General features: G+C 38.5%; 1 protein-coding gene across 8 annotated transcripts; it reads right to left on the bottom strand.

The window, feature by feature from the left end:
• Positions 1 to 217: 217 nt before the first annotated feature.
• LOC148850044 (uncharacterized) lies at positions 218 to 15,304 on the bottom strand. 8 transcript variants are annotated; one of them, XM_088942541.1, is made up of 8 exons: positions 14,924 to 15,299; positions 14,641 to 14,835; positions 10,978 to 11,289; positions 8,580 to 8,877; positions 2,529 to 2,687; positions 1,548 to 1,843; positions 708 to 848; positions 218 to 554 (listed from the first exon to the last, which is right to left on the bottom strand). In XM_088942541.1, exons 3-8 carry the CDS (start codon positions 11,170 to 11,172, stop codon positions 546 to 548), a joined length of 1,098 nt encoding a protein of 365 aa, XP_088798667.1. In that variant the 5' UTR covers positions 11,173 to 11,289; positions 14,641 to 14,835; positions 14,924 to 15,299; the 3' UTR covers positions 218 to 545. The 8 variants fall into 8 exon arrangements, with proteins under 8 accessions (XP_088798667.1, XP_088798669.1, XP_088798666.1 ...); XM_088942543.1 differs by lacking the exon at positions 10,978 to 11,289 and having other exon boundaries at positions 14,924 to 15,304; XM_088942540.1 differs by having other exon boundaries at positions 14,641 to 15,278.
• Between the last annotated feature and the right edge of the window lie 1,128 nt (positions 15,305 to 16,432).

Raw genomic sequence — 16,432 nt, 5'->3', positions numbered from 1 at the left:
GGTCAATATAATATATTTCCTTTGTTAAAAAAGTTCGTCCCAACCCACGGGCCTGGGCCCGTGCTGGCCCCTTCCCTAATCTATCGGGCTGGACCGGCCTGCTACAGTGTGGGCAGCACAACAAAACTGTGTCATGCCGGCCCGCCCACATTATACCGATAGATCACCAAACCAAAGGGACCCCAAAATCAATAAATCATTAAAATGGAGAAAATTGTGAACGAACTAGTTAACATGGTTTCCATTGAGTGTCAATAAAAAGTGATTTAGCAGAGCTGCAGACACACAATTATGAAAGAGAACTTATCATGTGCATCAAATTGTACAAAAACAAAATAAGAACCTGTAAATAGTCATTAATGCTGGATTCTAAGCTCAGATAGCCGCTACAGGAAATGAATTTAGAAAGGGCGAGGGAGAAGAGGGGGGAGCTGCAATGTTTGAAATCAGGGCAGCTTATCAAAGTAATTAAATGCTTATAAAACATGGAGAGATCGTTGAGTGCTTGTACGAGTCTATGGTGTGAGCAGTCTGCTTGAAAAGGATTACAATCCCTGAAAGTAAAAAACATCCAAGACATTTAGTTCTCAAAAAATATTTATGCATCATCACGAACTACCTTCAGATGAGAATCCTTTCTAAAGGTCACGTGCATTTGATTGAAGGTTCAGGAACATCACAAGTTTAGCAAGGTTCTCAATCAGAACCTGGTATCCATCCTGCTCCATGTGTCTCGACCATGCCGGCAACTGTGAGCTTAACCCACTGTATTCACTTGCAGCAGTCCTTGTCTTTCTAGATGTAGCTAGGACATGCTCTAGATCTGACTGTGACAGTGGCCTCGTAGTCTGCATCAAACAACATAGACCAATGAATTGAATAAAATGTTTGATCATCTCCATCACAACAGGATAAGTAGCTTCACAATAATAACACATTTCATTTTCCAACTATGGATTTTTAATTTACAGATATCTCGGTTTTCAAATTCAAGAAAGTTCCAAGACATCCTGTAGGCTGATCTAAAGCCAGATTCCAAAATTCAATAGATTCTTTTTTAATCTAAGACACCAAAATATAGAATCATCTTTAAGAAAAACGATGTAAAAAAATAGTAACAAACAGCAAAGATTAACTAATGTAGGCACCAAGTCAAGAAAATCGGCCATACATGTAATAGCCAAGAACAGATAAAAGAAATAAAAAGAGCACATCAAATAGTGGGAATTCATTGACTGCCCAGAAACAAATCTGCACAATTGATTAGGTTACAAGACTGGCATGAAGCCATGAAGTGTCATCGTGTCAATCAACACGAGAAGTTAAAAGAAAAGATTTACATTCATATTTCACAACAAAGCAAGCAGTAGTTGTGGTTCTAAGTCCTTGTACATGCTATATTACCATCTAATAGAAAATCTGGGCATTTCTTAATTTCATCAAGTTGGTCAACAATCTGGTGTATAAAAAAAGATAATATTCGGCTGAAAATAAGCAGGAAAAGAAAACAACGGAATGCAAACATGAGTTGAGTACTAAGTACTGACATGAGGTAAATTTCCATTCGCCTCTTCGCGCAATCGGTCCCTGATAGGGCAAAGAGCTGCTTGCTTGCAAAGTTCAAAGAGATCTGAACCAGTATACCCTTCGCACAAGCTGGCTATGTAGTCATAATCAATATTCTCTTCTACCCTCTCACCCCTCAAAATCACCTTCAGTATCTTCACTCTCTCATTTGTGTCAGGTATGCCTATCTCGAAGGACTGGGGAAGACGCCGAAGTATTGCTTCATCAAGTTCCGATGGGCGGTTAGTTGCAGCCAGGACCATTACCCGAGCATTCTCTATATTAACAATAGAAAATCACCATCACCGTTATACAGAGATGTGCTCCAGTAATTTCAGCACTAAGAAAGATGCAATACATTTTACACCAAAATTTTAAGAACAATATGTTACATTTGTTGGAGAGCAATTTCTTTACTCTGCAACATGGGTCCCCAAAAGTTTGAGAGGATTTGACCAGGTAGTCTGACAGTAATGCTCAGAACTTTTTGAAAGAAGTGTAGTAAATTTATCATTCTCAAAAATTCCATTGGAAGAAATAATGCAATTGCTGCAAATTTCCAGCTTCAGAAAACAGAACAACAAAGGTGAAAAATGCAGGTCCCAGATACCATGAAACCAGTTTAGTTTGCCTTTGTTCCCCTGGGCTCAGAAATGAGGCAACAAATTACCTTCTACAAAGCTACACACCATTGTTCACTAGTTTTAACATCTTCAAGTATTTAATCACTGGAGTAACTAAACTACCATTTTATTTCTTTCAGCAAACCAACTTCATGGCTTTTAATTAATGAACAATGACATTCTTTGACCAGAAACTCCAAAAATATCTAACTTGGAATTTGATTTAAAGAGTATAGGAAAAAGTATAGCTCAATTCTAAGCATATGTGGTATTTATCAAAAAAAAAATCTAAACACATACAGAAACAACAGAATAAAAATACTTTTGAGTGATACTCACGATCTGTGGTAAAACCATCCCACAAAGACATGAACTCAGTTTTCATGTTAGTCATTGCTTCATGGTCTGTAGTTCTACGCTGCCCCAAAAAACTATCAACCTCATCAATGAATATGATAGCAGGCTGGAGCTTATAAGCCAAGGAAAACACAGCTGCCACTGCAAAATTTTTCCTAGATGTTAGTATTCTGACAAAAAACATATATAACTTACAAGAAAATATTCAAGAATTCTCCCATGATTCTATTTGGCCACATACCACAACAAATTAATACAAAATTATATTACTCCCAAGTGTCTCAACATAATACATGAATATCTATAAACACATTATTAAAAATTATATCATTCTAATACATATTATTTCATTAACTTTTTGTAAAATGAAAATGTTTTCACATATAAACAGCTGTTCTATTTTTTCAATAAAGGTATTCTAGAATTACAATTTTCATCTTGTATTATTTGTTGTCATACATGGCAAATACAAAACCATCCATACCTTTTAGAATCTAGTTATGGTTTTGTGGATAGATGAGAAAACCATTCACATCTTTCTCGTTTCCATTCCTTCTTTCTTCCTCTACTCTGTCTAAAGCCCAGAACCCTAATAGGCTAATACACATTTATATCCCTCTTTCCTACTCAGTAGTCCACTCTGGTATTTCCATCCTCCTTAAAACCTTACTCTCCAGACTGCTTTAGAAATTTAAAACCCAATTTTCTCACTTTTTGAGTGGCATGTATAATGTATTGTTGCCTCTCTATCAACAACTAACCTATAACAAAGCTTGAATACCTGAGCAGGTTAATCTAGAACAGGACCTTTGTATCCCCATTTTGTCAGTTTTACTCAGGTTTTAAAAATTAAAATATTGTTTGCAATAATGTCAGTAATATTTTGTTGCTTAAATAAGAAAAAAAACGGCAAGGATGTAGTATAAAGTATAAACAAATGAATAATAACAGCTACAAAAACTGTTGCAGGAGAACAACTCCAATAACAAGCTGATGCAACAAAAACAAATATAATGTGGCAGCATCAGTTTGGCCGGGGGAGTCTTGGAAGGAAGAATAGAATCTTCCAAAATAAATGGTGATCCCATGAGGAAGTGATAACGGTAAAACCTAGGGATCACTGCTTGGTGGAAATGGTAAAATATCGAGCTAGTAAGAATGTGAAGACAGTTCTGAGAGCAGCCACTATATGTGAAAAATGCCAAAGGTTAGGTCTGTAACTCTGTATACAGTTCACTCCTCTCAAGATCCCAGATAGCTAGGACCCACATTGAATAATGGCTCTTTTATGGCCTATGAGCAAGTGTCAAGTTGGTGTCCATTCACTTGGTTCAGGAATTGGAGGATTTTAGAAACATATCAATGAATTCTTGTGGAGACTAGCAGCCATTGCCTTCTAATGTATCTTTAGGACAGTGACTAATCTGAATGGGACCTTCCATGATTCCATCTGTAGCTACTAAAATTTTGATGGATCTCTTTGAGAAACCTGGGCCCTTATGGTGCTTGAGGAGTCCTGTGTACAGCAGAGGCATGGCATTACTTGCTTACTTGGGACCTCTGGTATGACGCATTCACTGAGGATGAAGTTTCCATCACCCCACCAGGGGATTAGGATTCCATTCTATCTTTGAGAGAATCATCTTGAGGGGATTCTTATATTATCAGTCCTTGAATAAGTGTTAATCTTCAGATTCATGAAGATCGTCCAATTAGAGAAGCGAGATATTTGTTGACAAGCAGAGTATTTCCCTTGGGGGCCTGTTGTACTCTACCTGTTTTTTTAATAAAAGTTACTGTTATGTGCCTAGGAGAACACCCCTAAAAGTAGCTGTTAGAGGGAGGGAACCCAAGCACATATATATCCCACAACAGCATCCCATACTACCAATATGGGATACCTCACATTAGCATCCCATACTACTAATATGGGACAAATGAATCGTAACAGTTACTTTACGTATTTCCAAAAAAAAAAGAAAGAAAAAACTTTGTTGACAAAAACTTAAGCCTTTAATCAATGTTTTAAAATGCAAAGGCATGATGCGAGGCATTCCACTGCCTGGAGGCGTGAGACGTAGTTCAGAACATAAGAGGCGTAAGCCTCCTTAAAGAGGAAGGAGATAAGGAAGGGGAGGAGGAAGAAGAGAAAGGAGGATCTCATTTTTCTCTATTTTTAATAAAAATCTTTCCCCTTCTCTTTCCTTCCCTTCCTTTTTCTTTCTTTCCCTTCCCTTTCTTTTCCTTTCCTTTCCTTTCCTTTCTTTTCTTGTTTTCTTTTTTTTTTTCTGTTTTTTTGTATGAAGTGTGTGTGAGGCACATGAGGTGTACACCTCTAGCATGCTTCATGAAAAAGATATATGAAGCATATGCCTCTTGCACCAGAGGTATCAACGCCCCTGGCATACATCTCAGGGCGTTTTGAGGGCACCTCTCCTGGAGGCACGCCTCCAGGCATACACCTCCCATGCCTTTTAAAACACTGCATTTAATTCTATTAGGTTCCAAGTTTTGCCAATTAAATTGTAGATTTTCAAGGTGGAGGGGTGAGTAGGAGGGATTTGTATTATGGTTCTATGCTGCTGGCTTAGGCAATGATTTTTATAATATTTTTTTTTATGAATGATGATTTTTATAATATTTGGAGACACGCCTCCAGGCATACACCTCCCATGCCTTTTAAAACACTGCATTTAATTCTATTAGGTTCCAAGTTTTGCCAATTAAATTGTAGATTTTCAAGGTGGAGGGGTGAGTAGGAGGGATTTGTATTATGGTTCTATGCTGCTGGCTTAGGCAATGATTTTTATAATATTTGAATAATGACTTGCCCCTCATAGTCACATACATGCAACACCCCATCACTGGTTGGGGCATTGGGTAGCACTTTCCCTCTCAATTTTTAGAACATTAAAGTTTGTACATTCTGATTTTTCCTCTTTACTATTATACTCTTGTAGTTAATGATAAGAAAATGCCAGAAGGGGGTATGGAGAACAGTGGTTGAAGGAAAGAAAATATCAAAACAGTTAAGTTAATGGAATAGAGAATTCAAAAGAAATACTGAAATACAGGATGGTTGTCTACATCACATAACCTATAAATAGAATCTTAGATCTCATCTTCTAAGTGTAACTAAAAACCAAATCGTACCAATTCTAGACAACACATCCTTGAAAGAGTTTATGGAATGATAAAACTGGAAACACTTCAGACTTGCACACAATACTAACACTTTTCCATTTCCTAAACCTAAATACATTCTTAACCAATAACTTACCTTTTTCCATGAAACCAACACCAAGAATGCCCATACCAAAGTTCATAAATTCTAGTATAGCTATATAAATTATCAAGGAGGCAAGGTGGAGCAATTAGCTAATAATACAAGGATCATGGACATAGTTCAGTTATGCAATTTGAGTCTAGATTTTGGCATTAAACAGAACAGAATAGTGAAACAGGATTCCTGTAGCTGACCCCATATATTTGGGGTAAGGCTTGGATTATGATGATGATTCTGATTTGGGCTTGGACATGGATTTTTTTATAAGCAAGAAAAGATTTATTATATTAATAAGTGAAAAAACAAGTTACAGTAGAATCGGTAACCAGCCACCAAAGAATACAGAAACCTGAAACAATAACGTCCAACAACAAAATCACAATAAAGCTCAAAACAATTGCTGCCTATAGATCCCCTACTTAGCTCAAGTGCCAGTCATCCATTTGCAGTCCTTGTCCAGGTAAAAGAGGCATTCAGGTCCTTTGTCAGGCTTTCTATCTCACTTAAAGCATGTCCATAAGTCAATGGCACATTACATCTAGAAGTGGTCCAAGAAATAACCAATTTTGAATCCCCTTCAACTTCCAAATTTCTGAAGTTTGATTGCTTAGTTAACAGCGCCATCAGTTCGGCCTTTAGTGAGTCCCCTACCCCTATAGGTCGCAAGTACATAACCAACACTTTACTTGAGACATGGATATTGATCCATAGTTGCGTTTAAAATTAGGATCAACTACATTGTGGATCCCAAATACAGGTCAAATTGATGGTTTGTTCAAGGGACTTCTGTGAATATGCATCCCAGGTTATTTAATGTATCCTTTTTGCTACATGATATCAATAAAATATAAAATACTTTACCTATTCACATCTCAGGTATGGAATCACTTTTTATCTCTCTTTGGGACCTCTGGGACAGCACCACCAAGCATCATGGATCTCTTCATGGCAAACCTGGTAAGCTGCCACACAAAAAGAACGAGGATTTTATGGCACTACACAAGGACTGCTACTCTATGGAGTATTCGGGGTCAGAGAAATGCTAGACCATTTATGAACAAAGAATAAGATGCAGAATCACTAATAGAAATTATCAAGTTGAGAATAGCTCATATTGAGTGTTTGTAAGAGAAGAACTCAAGGGAGTCACACTAGATGGTTTATTGAGAGGTTGGAAATAGTGGTGGGCTCCTCCATTAGGAATCAACCAATAATAGTGGACAACAGGACAAAAGCCCTCTTGAATTGGGCACATTAAAACTAAACTCTGATTGTTGCAGTTTAGGCAATACAGCTGAATCTGGAATAGTAGGGGCATTAAGACATGATAGAGGCAAAATCCTACTTAGCTTTTTGGGGGCAGCAAGTACGATAATTAGTTTTTTTAGCCAGGTATGGTAATTCATTGAGGGTGAACTTATGGCTGCAATTCAAGGTTTAAGGCCGGTGCCTTGGCAGCATTGCACAATTGGACAATTCTGATTGTAGAAGGGGATTGCCAAGTTGTCACCCTTTGGTGGTTTGCAGAAGAAGAGATTTCTTGGAATTTCCAATTTACTATTAGAGAAGCTAAAGCAATAAGCAGTAGCATGACTGCTCATTCAGGTGGACCCCTAGAACGGCCTATGGCCTGGCTGATAGTCAAGAAGGGTAATCAGGTAAAGTCTACTTTGAAGGTCTTAGGGCAGCAAAGGATATCTGAACGCAGTCTTCTAAGAAAGTTATTGGTTGGGCTTCTAGGTTGGGGAGCAGCCCATGGAGATATGCTCATTTTCTGAATGAAAGCAGGGAGATCTCTGCTGAGATTGAAGTCTCTTTTAGGTGGATTCTGAGGGAATTAAATGTTTTGGCTGATTCCCTAGCTAAGCCTGGGGAGGATAGAAATTTTGGCAGCCCCCTTGGGGCTTTGTTTTGCAAAATTGTTAGGCATTTCATGTCTAGCCATTGAGGGTGATTCCACCAATACTATAAGATGGCTAAAGAAAAAGATGGAGGTCCTTGGATATTGGCGCATTTTCTGGCAGAAGCTAGAAACATATTGGGCTCAATGAATGTAAAGTTGAGTTGGATCCCCAGGGAACAAAACTCTCTTGATGATGGTCTATCTAAATCTGATGCTCATAGAGATTTCTTGTTTAGTGACAGGTTTCTGCCTATGTAATTTCTGTTTTCTTTGTTTAGATTCTTGATGTACATCTTTTCATGTACCTCTTCTCCTTCAATAAATTCATAATTTTGCTCAATAAAAATTGTATACTGCCAATTCAATGCCTTTGCAGATTATTTTTGTAGATCCTATACCTTTTGTGTATCTTACCCTTTTATGAATGAAAGCCACCCTTTTCTCAAAAAAAAGAAAAGAAAAGAAAAGAAAAAGTCTTCTCTGGGGAATGCCTGGGCCTGAGAATGAAGTGTAAATTTGTAAACAGAAAATGTATGTCCTGCCAGCTGTGAGCTATTTGTAATTGCTCTTACTTTTTTTCTTTTGGATAGAATGGTTCCCATTGCCATTGAATACAGTATATTCTGTTGATGATTAAAAAAGAATTGGACCCCCAGGTCTACTAGCAATTAAGGTAATGCTCACTCAACATCAAAATCTAAACGAGGGTTAAGGAATCATAATTTTCAGTAAAAATGTAAAATTCAAAAAAAAAAAAAAACAGAGCACATCATCTAATCATATCAAGTAATGAAGATAGCTTACGCCTGTCACCTTAACAATTTAAAAGATAACCCAAACTTACCAAGCTTTTGTGCATCCCCAAACCATTTGCTCATTAAATTTGATATTCGCACATTAATAAATACAGCTCCAGATTCCTTTGCTATGGCCTTAGCAAGCATTGTCTTTCCTGTTCCAGGTGGCCCATATAGTAATACCCCTTTCTGTGGCCTGAGAAGCTTCCCAGAAAATAAATCAGGTCTCCGTAGTGGAAGAATCACCAGTTCAAAGAGTGACTTTTTGATATCTTCTAAGCCTCCAATAGAATCAAACTCCACATCAATATGATCAGGATTTATAACATCACATGCTATTACATCCTGTAAAACATTAGAAATAATTCAAGTAAAACAAACAAGGAAAGTCTATTTTGATTTTTCCATGTTACAACTCAAATCAGAGCAATAACCTAGGATAGCAAACCTAACACATGCAAGTCAATTTAATAACTTTGGTCGAAGATAAATGCCTTCAGTTTCATTTACTTTTCTTTTTAAATAATTTGTTCAACTTTGATAAAAATACAGCTCCATAGACAAATATTAGCAATAAATGTTCTCTTTGTTCAATGAAGTGCCTTTATTCTATATTTCTATTAATAACAGTATCAAAGAGATTTTTGTCAATGAAGCATCACTACTTGCTAATACTTTCTAGAATAATGACTTTCCAAGTACCTACATGACAATTGATAGAAAATCATTATTTAAAATTTGGCATTGCTTTTGTTAATCTGTACAACGTAGAACCTATCTTGTCAGGTTTCAAGGTATCCTACTAGATAACAAGAACTCATTTTCTCTAATATATTTCAAAGATTCCTTAATAATGCATTGAAATAATTACTTTAACGTTCATACCAATGAAGAGATTAGAATTTTAGTTCATACTCCATCAAGAAAACAAGTGGTTTCAGAGTTTCTAGAATAGAATAGAAAGGCAATAACAATATCTCATTTTCCTTTTTCTTTCACTTGTTTAGAAATTGGAAATACTTCTATCAAATATTTGGAACACACATAGTTGTCTCCAATTAAACTCAATCATATAATCACTGATAAACAAAAAAATCTCAATCATATAGTCTTTCAAGCTCTGCTCCCCGATCTCTGCAGATAAGGTAAAGATTATAATCTGCAGTATCAACAAATCAATTGCTCCTATACATTCTCATTTTATGATATGCATATACTTTTTGGCAAGTGTGCAAACACAGGTTTCAGTTTGTGAGTAGCCACTTCATGTAAAAGATTCCGGAGGTTAGTTCTGTATCTGGTCCACCCCTCCTAAGACCCCAAGTAATGGGGACCAGAATTAGGTAGCATCCTCTTTTATACATTTTTAATTTTTTTCTTTTATTAATGAAGAATGACGGCATTTGTATATGTAACCCCCATTTTGATATGCATACAGTACAATGCAATATCTTTTCCCATGCAGTTCAAAAGCACTATACTAGCCATTAGGTAATCAATAAAAAATCCTTTGGTTTTATTTATTAGCATTATCCATAAATCGAATTAACAATAAAAAAAGTATCGATAAATAGAATATTGTACCAATCGTTTTCTTCCACTAAACCATAAAAAAAGTTACACACACACACACATATATATACTTCCACCCTAGATAATAAATAAAAAGAAAATTTGTACATAAATTCGGTGCCCTAGAACTTGATAAGAGTTAACAAGAACCACTTTTAACTTATGTCTTTTTTTTCAACCTGTTTGACATGTGGAAATAAATTATGGAATATTTGAAACATAAAACTTAGAAAAAACTACAGGCTACAGCACAGTATTATCCTTCATACTCTTAATTTTCAGAAGTGCATATCCATGATGTATTCTTGATTTTTATTCAAAATTTGATAAAGCGTTTTCAACTCCAATGAAAGTGGCTATTAGATTAAAACTGAATACTTTTCACTCCCCTCAGGTCCAATACTTAGTTGCTTCTATAAATTATGATTTTGATGCTCAAGCATAACATTTTTGTTTTATTCGTCGCAGTGGTATTTAACCAAATATTACCGGTTGATAGAGGTCTCAAGCGATATTACTTCTCTGATGAGCTAATTTATTACAAAGCCAGTAAGAAGGTCCTAACCGTCTCTATAAGATACCGTTATCCTTCTATTTCTTTTCCGAATTTGTAACCTAATTCACAACATGATTGCTGGAAAAACCCAAATTGTGAACTATGATAAAGAACACACTAAGAACCTTGTATTTTTCCGGTTTGCGATGTTTCTAGCAAGAAAGAAAAAATATTTCCACACTTCTTGTGTTCCGAGGGGAAACACGCATAAGAAATAGCAAGATATGGGCTGAACCCTAATTCGCGGAATTGATTTCCGAACAAAGAAAAAGAGGCAAAAGCCAGGAGAAAGGCGTTGAAAGAGGGAGGTGGCGTACCTCGTAGGGATTGGTCTGGATAAGTGGACGACCCAAGCGCCTCGCGATCTCTTTCTTCTGTTCCTGGGCTTTCTTGCTGGCAGCGCGATTTGGGTCTAGTTGACGGAGGCCAACGAATAACACCAAGCAGCTCAGAGCGGCGCTTGCAGCGTACAAGGCCAGTTCCTGAAAGAACCTCGTCTCGGAACGGCCCATGGCTCCGCCTTTGCTTGCCTAACACTTTCCGTTTCCACTTTCGATTTTCCTGCCACGCTAAAGCACTGGTCTAGAGACCCAGATTCTGGACTATTGCAGCTCCAAAGAAAGCATGATCTGGAATAACGAAAGAAAGAGGGATAGCGAGTCTCCGATTAGAGTTTTATTTCTCCTGCAATTCCTATCAGGTTTTGCCAATTACCATCACAACTCGGGCCGGGTATGTTGGGTTGAGTTAACCCTAATCCAATTCGAGTTCTTAAACCCCATAGTAAAGAATTCGCATCTACGCCCCACGCCCGCCCCACAGAACATCCCAATCGTGTATTTAGAACGTCTCCCAAATGACAACCGTGGGAGATGTTCGTAATGCACGTTGATATGTGCATGTAGGGCGAGATGGGATGCGCCTAGTGGGGTGCAGACTCTCACATATTTTTTATTTAATTTAATAAAAGGTAAATTTTTTAAACTATTTATGGTTTAGCTAATTGACCAATGTATCTGTTTTTGACTAATTCTATCCCAATTGTTTTTAACAATCGACTAACTTCATGTTTACTAATGAATAAATTTTTGGTTATGTATTAATTGTGTGCTAACTACCCTGTCATTTGGTCTACTGGATGAAGACTTGGATGCCGAATTGACCAGGCTGAGCTGGGGGCAGATTAGGTGCCGAATTAACTGGGCCGAGTTGGGCAAGTTAGGTGCCGAACTGACTAGGCTGAGCTAGGCAGGTTAGGTGACGAGCTGACCAGAGTGTCGAGTTGCCTATTAGGCGCCGAACTGACCAGAGGGTCGAGCTCCCTAGTGGCAAATTGGATTGATTGTTGAGCTTCGTAGTTCTTTAGAAACTTGCAAGGAATCAATGTCAGAGGACCTAGGGGTGGCTAACCCGGCGAAGTCGCTCCGATGCTTAAGTTAGTACTCTCATAGTAGATTGTGAGCTAAAAATCACAAAGTATGAGAGCCAGAATATGCTTATTTGCCCCCCTATGCCATTGAGGTTGGTGCCTTTATATAGGCATTGTTTGGCGTGGACTTCACACATCGCATCCGATATTTCCGAGAAGTCGTCTAAGTGGGCTGAGATTCCCTGAGGCAACCGCCATGCATATTGACCACCCTCCGAATCGTTCGGCACGTGGGCCAATTTCCAAGGGTCGTAGGAGTGTTAGGATATGCATACCGAATTTGTCGGCGAGCACGTCAAGCAAGTCGCCAGGTCGACACCTGGGCCAGGCCGCCAGGTCGCGCCTGGGCCAAGCCTCTAGGTGGGACACCATCAACTTGGCTAAGGCAAGTTGTTGCCTAAGTGGTTCCGGGTGTCACCTAGTTGTTCCGAGGTGCAATGTGTCACAATATCATTGGAGGGCCAAATTCGCCCTCATCATTTGCTCCCCACTCCCGAGCTAAAAGTAACTCGGCGAAGGGAGTAGATTGCTCATTTTGGCCTGAAATGATTAATTCGATGAGCTCATAAGCGTCGATTCAATTCCTTAGGCTTTGGAAGCGACTCGCAGTCCACTCTCCTTATCCTTGATTTTGCCCATGCCGAAGAGGCAATTGGGTCTTATGTGGTCCCGAAGTCTTTGCCAGTTCGACACTTTAGCCCTTAGGCTCTGGGAGCGACTCGTAGTCCACTCTCCTTGATCTTTGATTTTGCCCATGTCGAAAAGGCAACTGGGTCTTATGTGGTGCCGAGGTCTTTTCTCAACTTTGCACTTTAGAGCTATGGCTACGCTGCATCAGTCTCGTTAATGACGTTGGTTACCCACTCCTACAAGAAGCTACTAGAGCTCGACCTATGGGCGCAGCACTACTGACTTTACGTAACCAGCTCGCACGGGAGCCTTGGAAGGCTCGACCGGCAGGAGCGTCCATGCAGTCTGTTGGTCGCCTACTCCCGCAGAAGCCAGGAATAGCTCGTCTTTGTAGAGGGTACCTCGCGAAGAGGACTGATGATGTTTTATCTGAGTTAAAATAAAGTTGGTAGAGCTGCTTAGTTTATTGGCCATCAACTTCCCGCATAATCTTTGAGTCCATAAAAAATGGAAACTAGAAAGTATGAGCTTTTAGTTTCTAAAATGTGAGAACTTAGCTTTCTGGAAGAAGAGAACTTAGCATTTCAAAGGATGAGAACTTAGCTTTTTGTAGCGTTTCCCACAGATGATGCCAATTGATGAATCAAATTTTGGTTATGTATCAATTTTTTGTGCTAAGTACCTTGTCATTTGGTTTGCTTCCAAGTGGTCGATGACTCAGAGGCCGAAGTGAACTTTTGCTGGATGAAGATATGGATACAGAGCTGACCAAATCGAGCTGGGGGCAGATTAGGTGCCGAGTTAACTGGGCCGAGCTGGGCAGGTTAGGTGTCGAACTGGCTGGGTCGAGCTAGGTAGGTTAGGTGACGATCTGACAAGAGTGTCGAGCTGCCTATTAGGTGTCGAGTTGACCAGAGGGCTGAGCTACCTATTAGTTGCCAAGCTGAATTGATTGTTGAGCTTTGTAGTTCTTTAGAGACCTACAAGGAATCAATGTCAGAGAACCCGTGGGTGGCTAACCCGGCGATGTCGCTCCGATGCTTAAGTCAGTACTCTCATAGTAGATTGCGAGCTAAAAATCACAAAGTATGAGAGTTAGAATATGCTTACTTGCCCCCTGTGCCATTGAGGTTTGTGCCTTTATACATGCATTGTTTGGCGTGGGCTTCACACACCGCATCTGAGATTTCTGAGAAATCGTCCAAGTGGTCCGAGATTCCCTGAGGCAACCGCCATGCATGTTGACCACCCTCTAGATCGTTCAGCACGTGGGCCAACTTCCAAGGATCGTGAGAGTGTTAGGATATGCATGCCGAATTTGTCGGCGAACACGTCTCGCAAGTCGCCAGGCCACTAGGTCGGCGCCTAAGCCAGGCTGCTAGGTCGCGCCTGGGCCAGACCGCTAGGTGGGAAACCATCAACTTGGTTAAGGCAAATTGTTGCCTAAATGATTCCGGGTGTCACCTAATTGTTCCGAGGTGCCAATAGTCACAATATCATTGGACGATCAAATCCGCCCTCATCATTTACTATTAAATTCTGTTAATATTTCGTCAAAACTCAATATATATTTTTTAAAACCCAATTTTATCCTACAAAGAATCAAATTCTAATTTCCAACAAAGTACAAAAATTTGATAAAAGATAAAAACAAAAAATAAAATGAAAATCTGCACACTATGCTCATCTCTAAAGTCCTAAGTGAAGTTAGGGAGAAGAAAAAAGAAAGACGCATAGAATGTATTCCCAGCAGTATCACGCGATAATCCGAGCCACCAAAAAAAAAGCACAATTAGAGCTAGGGTTCAAGTTCTTGAAGTTATAACGGGGAAGGAAAGGGGAAAAAAATGAGATTGCATTGGAAGGATATCAAAATTTCAGAAAGCAATCACTTCTGAATTTATAATTGAAAAACACGAACCTGTTCATCTTCTTCTCGACCATCAGAAGATCTAGAAACCTGACGGCGTTTCCATGAATAAAGAGGGAGTAACGCCAGATCAAGAAACATGGACAAAATTGCAACAAAAATCTCCTCCATCTTTTGGCCTGCAAACTTCCCGCGAGAATTACGGTGGGTATAGAAACTTCAGGCTTCAGTTTTCTCTTCTCCCAGCTAGATTCAAGAGGAATGACTCAATATATATATTTTTCAAAACCGCCGCTGTTGACGAACAGAAGGGAAGAATGGAGAGAAGAGAGACCTTGCAGCGGTGGTTGAGGAAATCGCCGCCTAACTTCTCCTCTACTGCACAAGCCACGAGGAAAACGATCTCGGATCTGCACAAACCACCTGCACGTGGAAGAAATCGTAGGTAGTAGCAACGATGACTACCACTATCTCTCTGAAGCCCTTTTCAGTTTGTCCTTCCGTCTGCGTGACGGATTAGATTTTGAAGTTTGAGTAGGCATGGCTTCTAAGAGGCAAAAGGATACGCTGGAGGAGGAGAAGAAGAAGGCTTCGTCGTTCCCGAACGAGGTCTTAGAATGTGTTCTTGGTTTCTGAAATTCCACAGGGATAGGAGCTCTGTTTCTTTGGTTTGTAAAGACTGGTACAACGCCGAGAAGCAGGCTTCCGCCACTCCGGTTAAACCGCCACAGGCAGTTAAAAATAAAGGGTAAAATAGTATTTTTAATCTTCCTATTAACCGGCACTAATAGTAAAAGAAGTATTAATCAATTGTTAGAAATAATAGGGATATCATTAATCAATTTTCAAATAATAAGGGTACCCTTAACGAATTAGCTAAACCATAAGGAAAGTTTATGAAATTTTCCCTTTTAAAAAATTAAATTAGGCTTAATTTATAATTTGCAATCCATTTTATCTAAAAGAAAGGACTTGCACAATTGAATGTCTTTGTATTAATAATTAAAGTCTTAAAGATTGATTAGCTACTTTAATTATTTGTTCAAAATTTCAAATAAAAAATTCAAAAAAAACAGATGGGCATATATTTTAGGGAAGATTCTTGAATAGTATCCTGAAATTTGGGGTTGTGTTAAATTAGTTCTCAAACTTCAAAACGTGTCTCTGCATACCTTGAACTTTAAAATTGTGTCTAAAAGACCATCAGCCAACACCGTCATATGACATAATGTGTGCATTAAATAATTTTAAAATAACAAAATTACCCTTTATGATATTTTTCTAATCATTTTACCCGTTTTGTCTAAGTGTTAAAAGAAGGAAAGGAGAAAAAGGATTATGAAACCGGACAAGTGATCATCCAATAACAGTTGATCGTTGAATGGGAGAGCTTGAACAAGGGAGTGGGAGCTTCAAGAGTTGATCGATGTCCAGTTTCATAACCATTCTTCCCCTTTCCTTCTTCTAACACTAAAATGAAAATGGGTAAAATGGTCAGAAAAATATCATAAAGGGTAATTTTGTCTTTTTAAAATTATTTAATGCGCACCTAATGTCACATGATGGCGTTGACTAACAGTCAACTAACGATAGGGACATATTAGACACAATTTGAAAATTTAGGATACTGTAGAGACACGTTTTAAAGTTTGTGGACTAACTTGAGACAACCCCCAAAGTTCAGGATACTATTCAAGAGTTCTCCCTATATTTTAGTGTAAAATGATTTCATACAAATTATAGGACAATTATACATCTACATATCATTTTGTTTTTTCTTTTCATTTTTTATGAAGAAAATCACTTTATTAAAAAGAAATAGAAGCCATATAATTATTTAGGT

Source organism: Nelumbo lutea, chromosome 5 (assembly GCF_056320005.1).
Source record: "Nelumbo lutea isolate HS-2025 chromosome 5, American lotus-T2T, whole genome shotgun sequence".
Taxonomy (NCBI): Eukaryota; Viridiplantae; Streptophyta; class Magnoliopsida; order Proteales; family Nelumbonaceae; genus Nelumbo; species Nelumbo lutea.
This window is presented reverse-complemented; position numbering and strand designations above follow the sequence as displayed.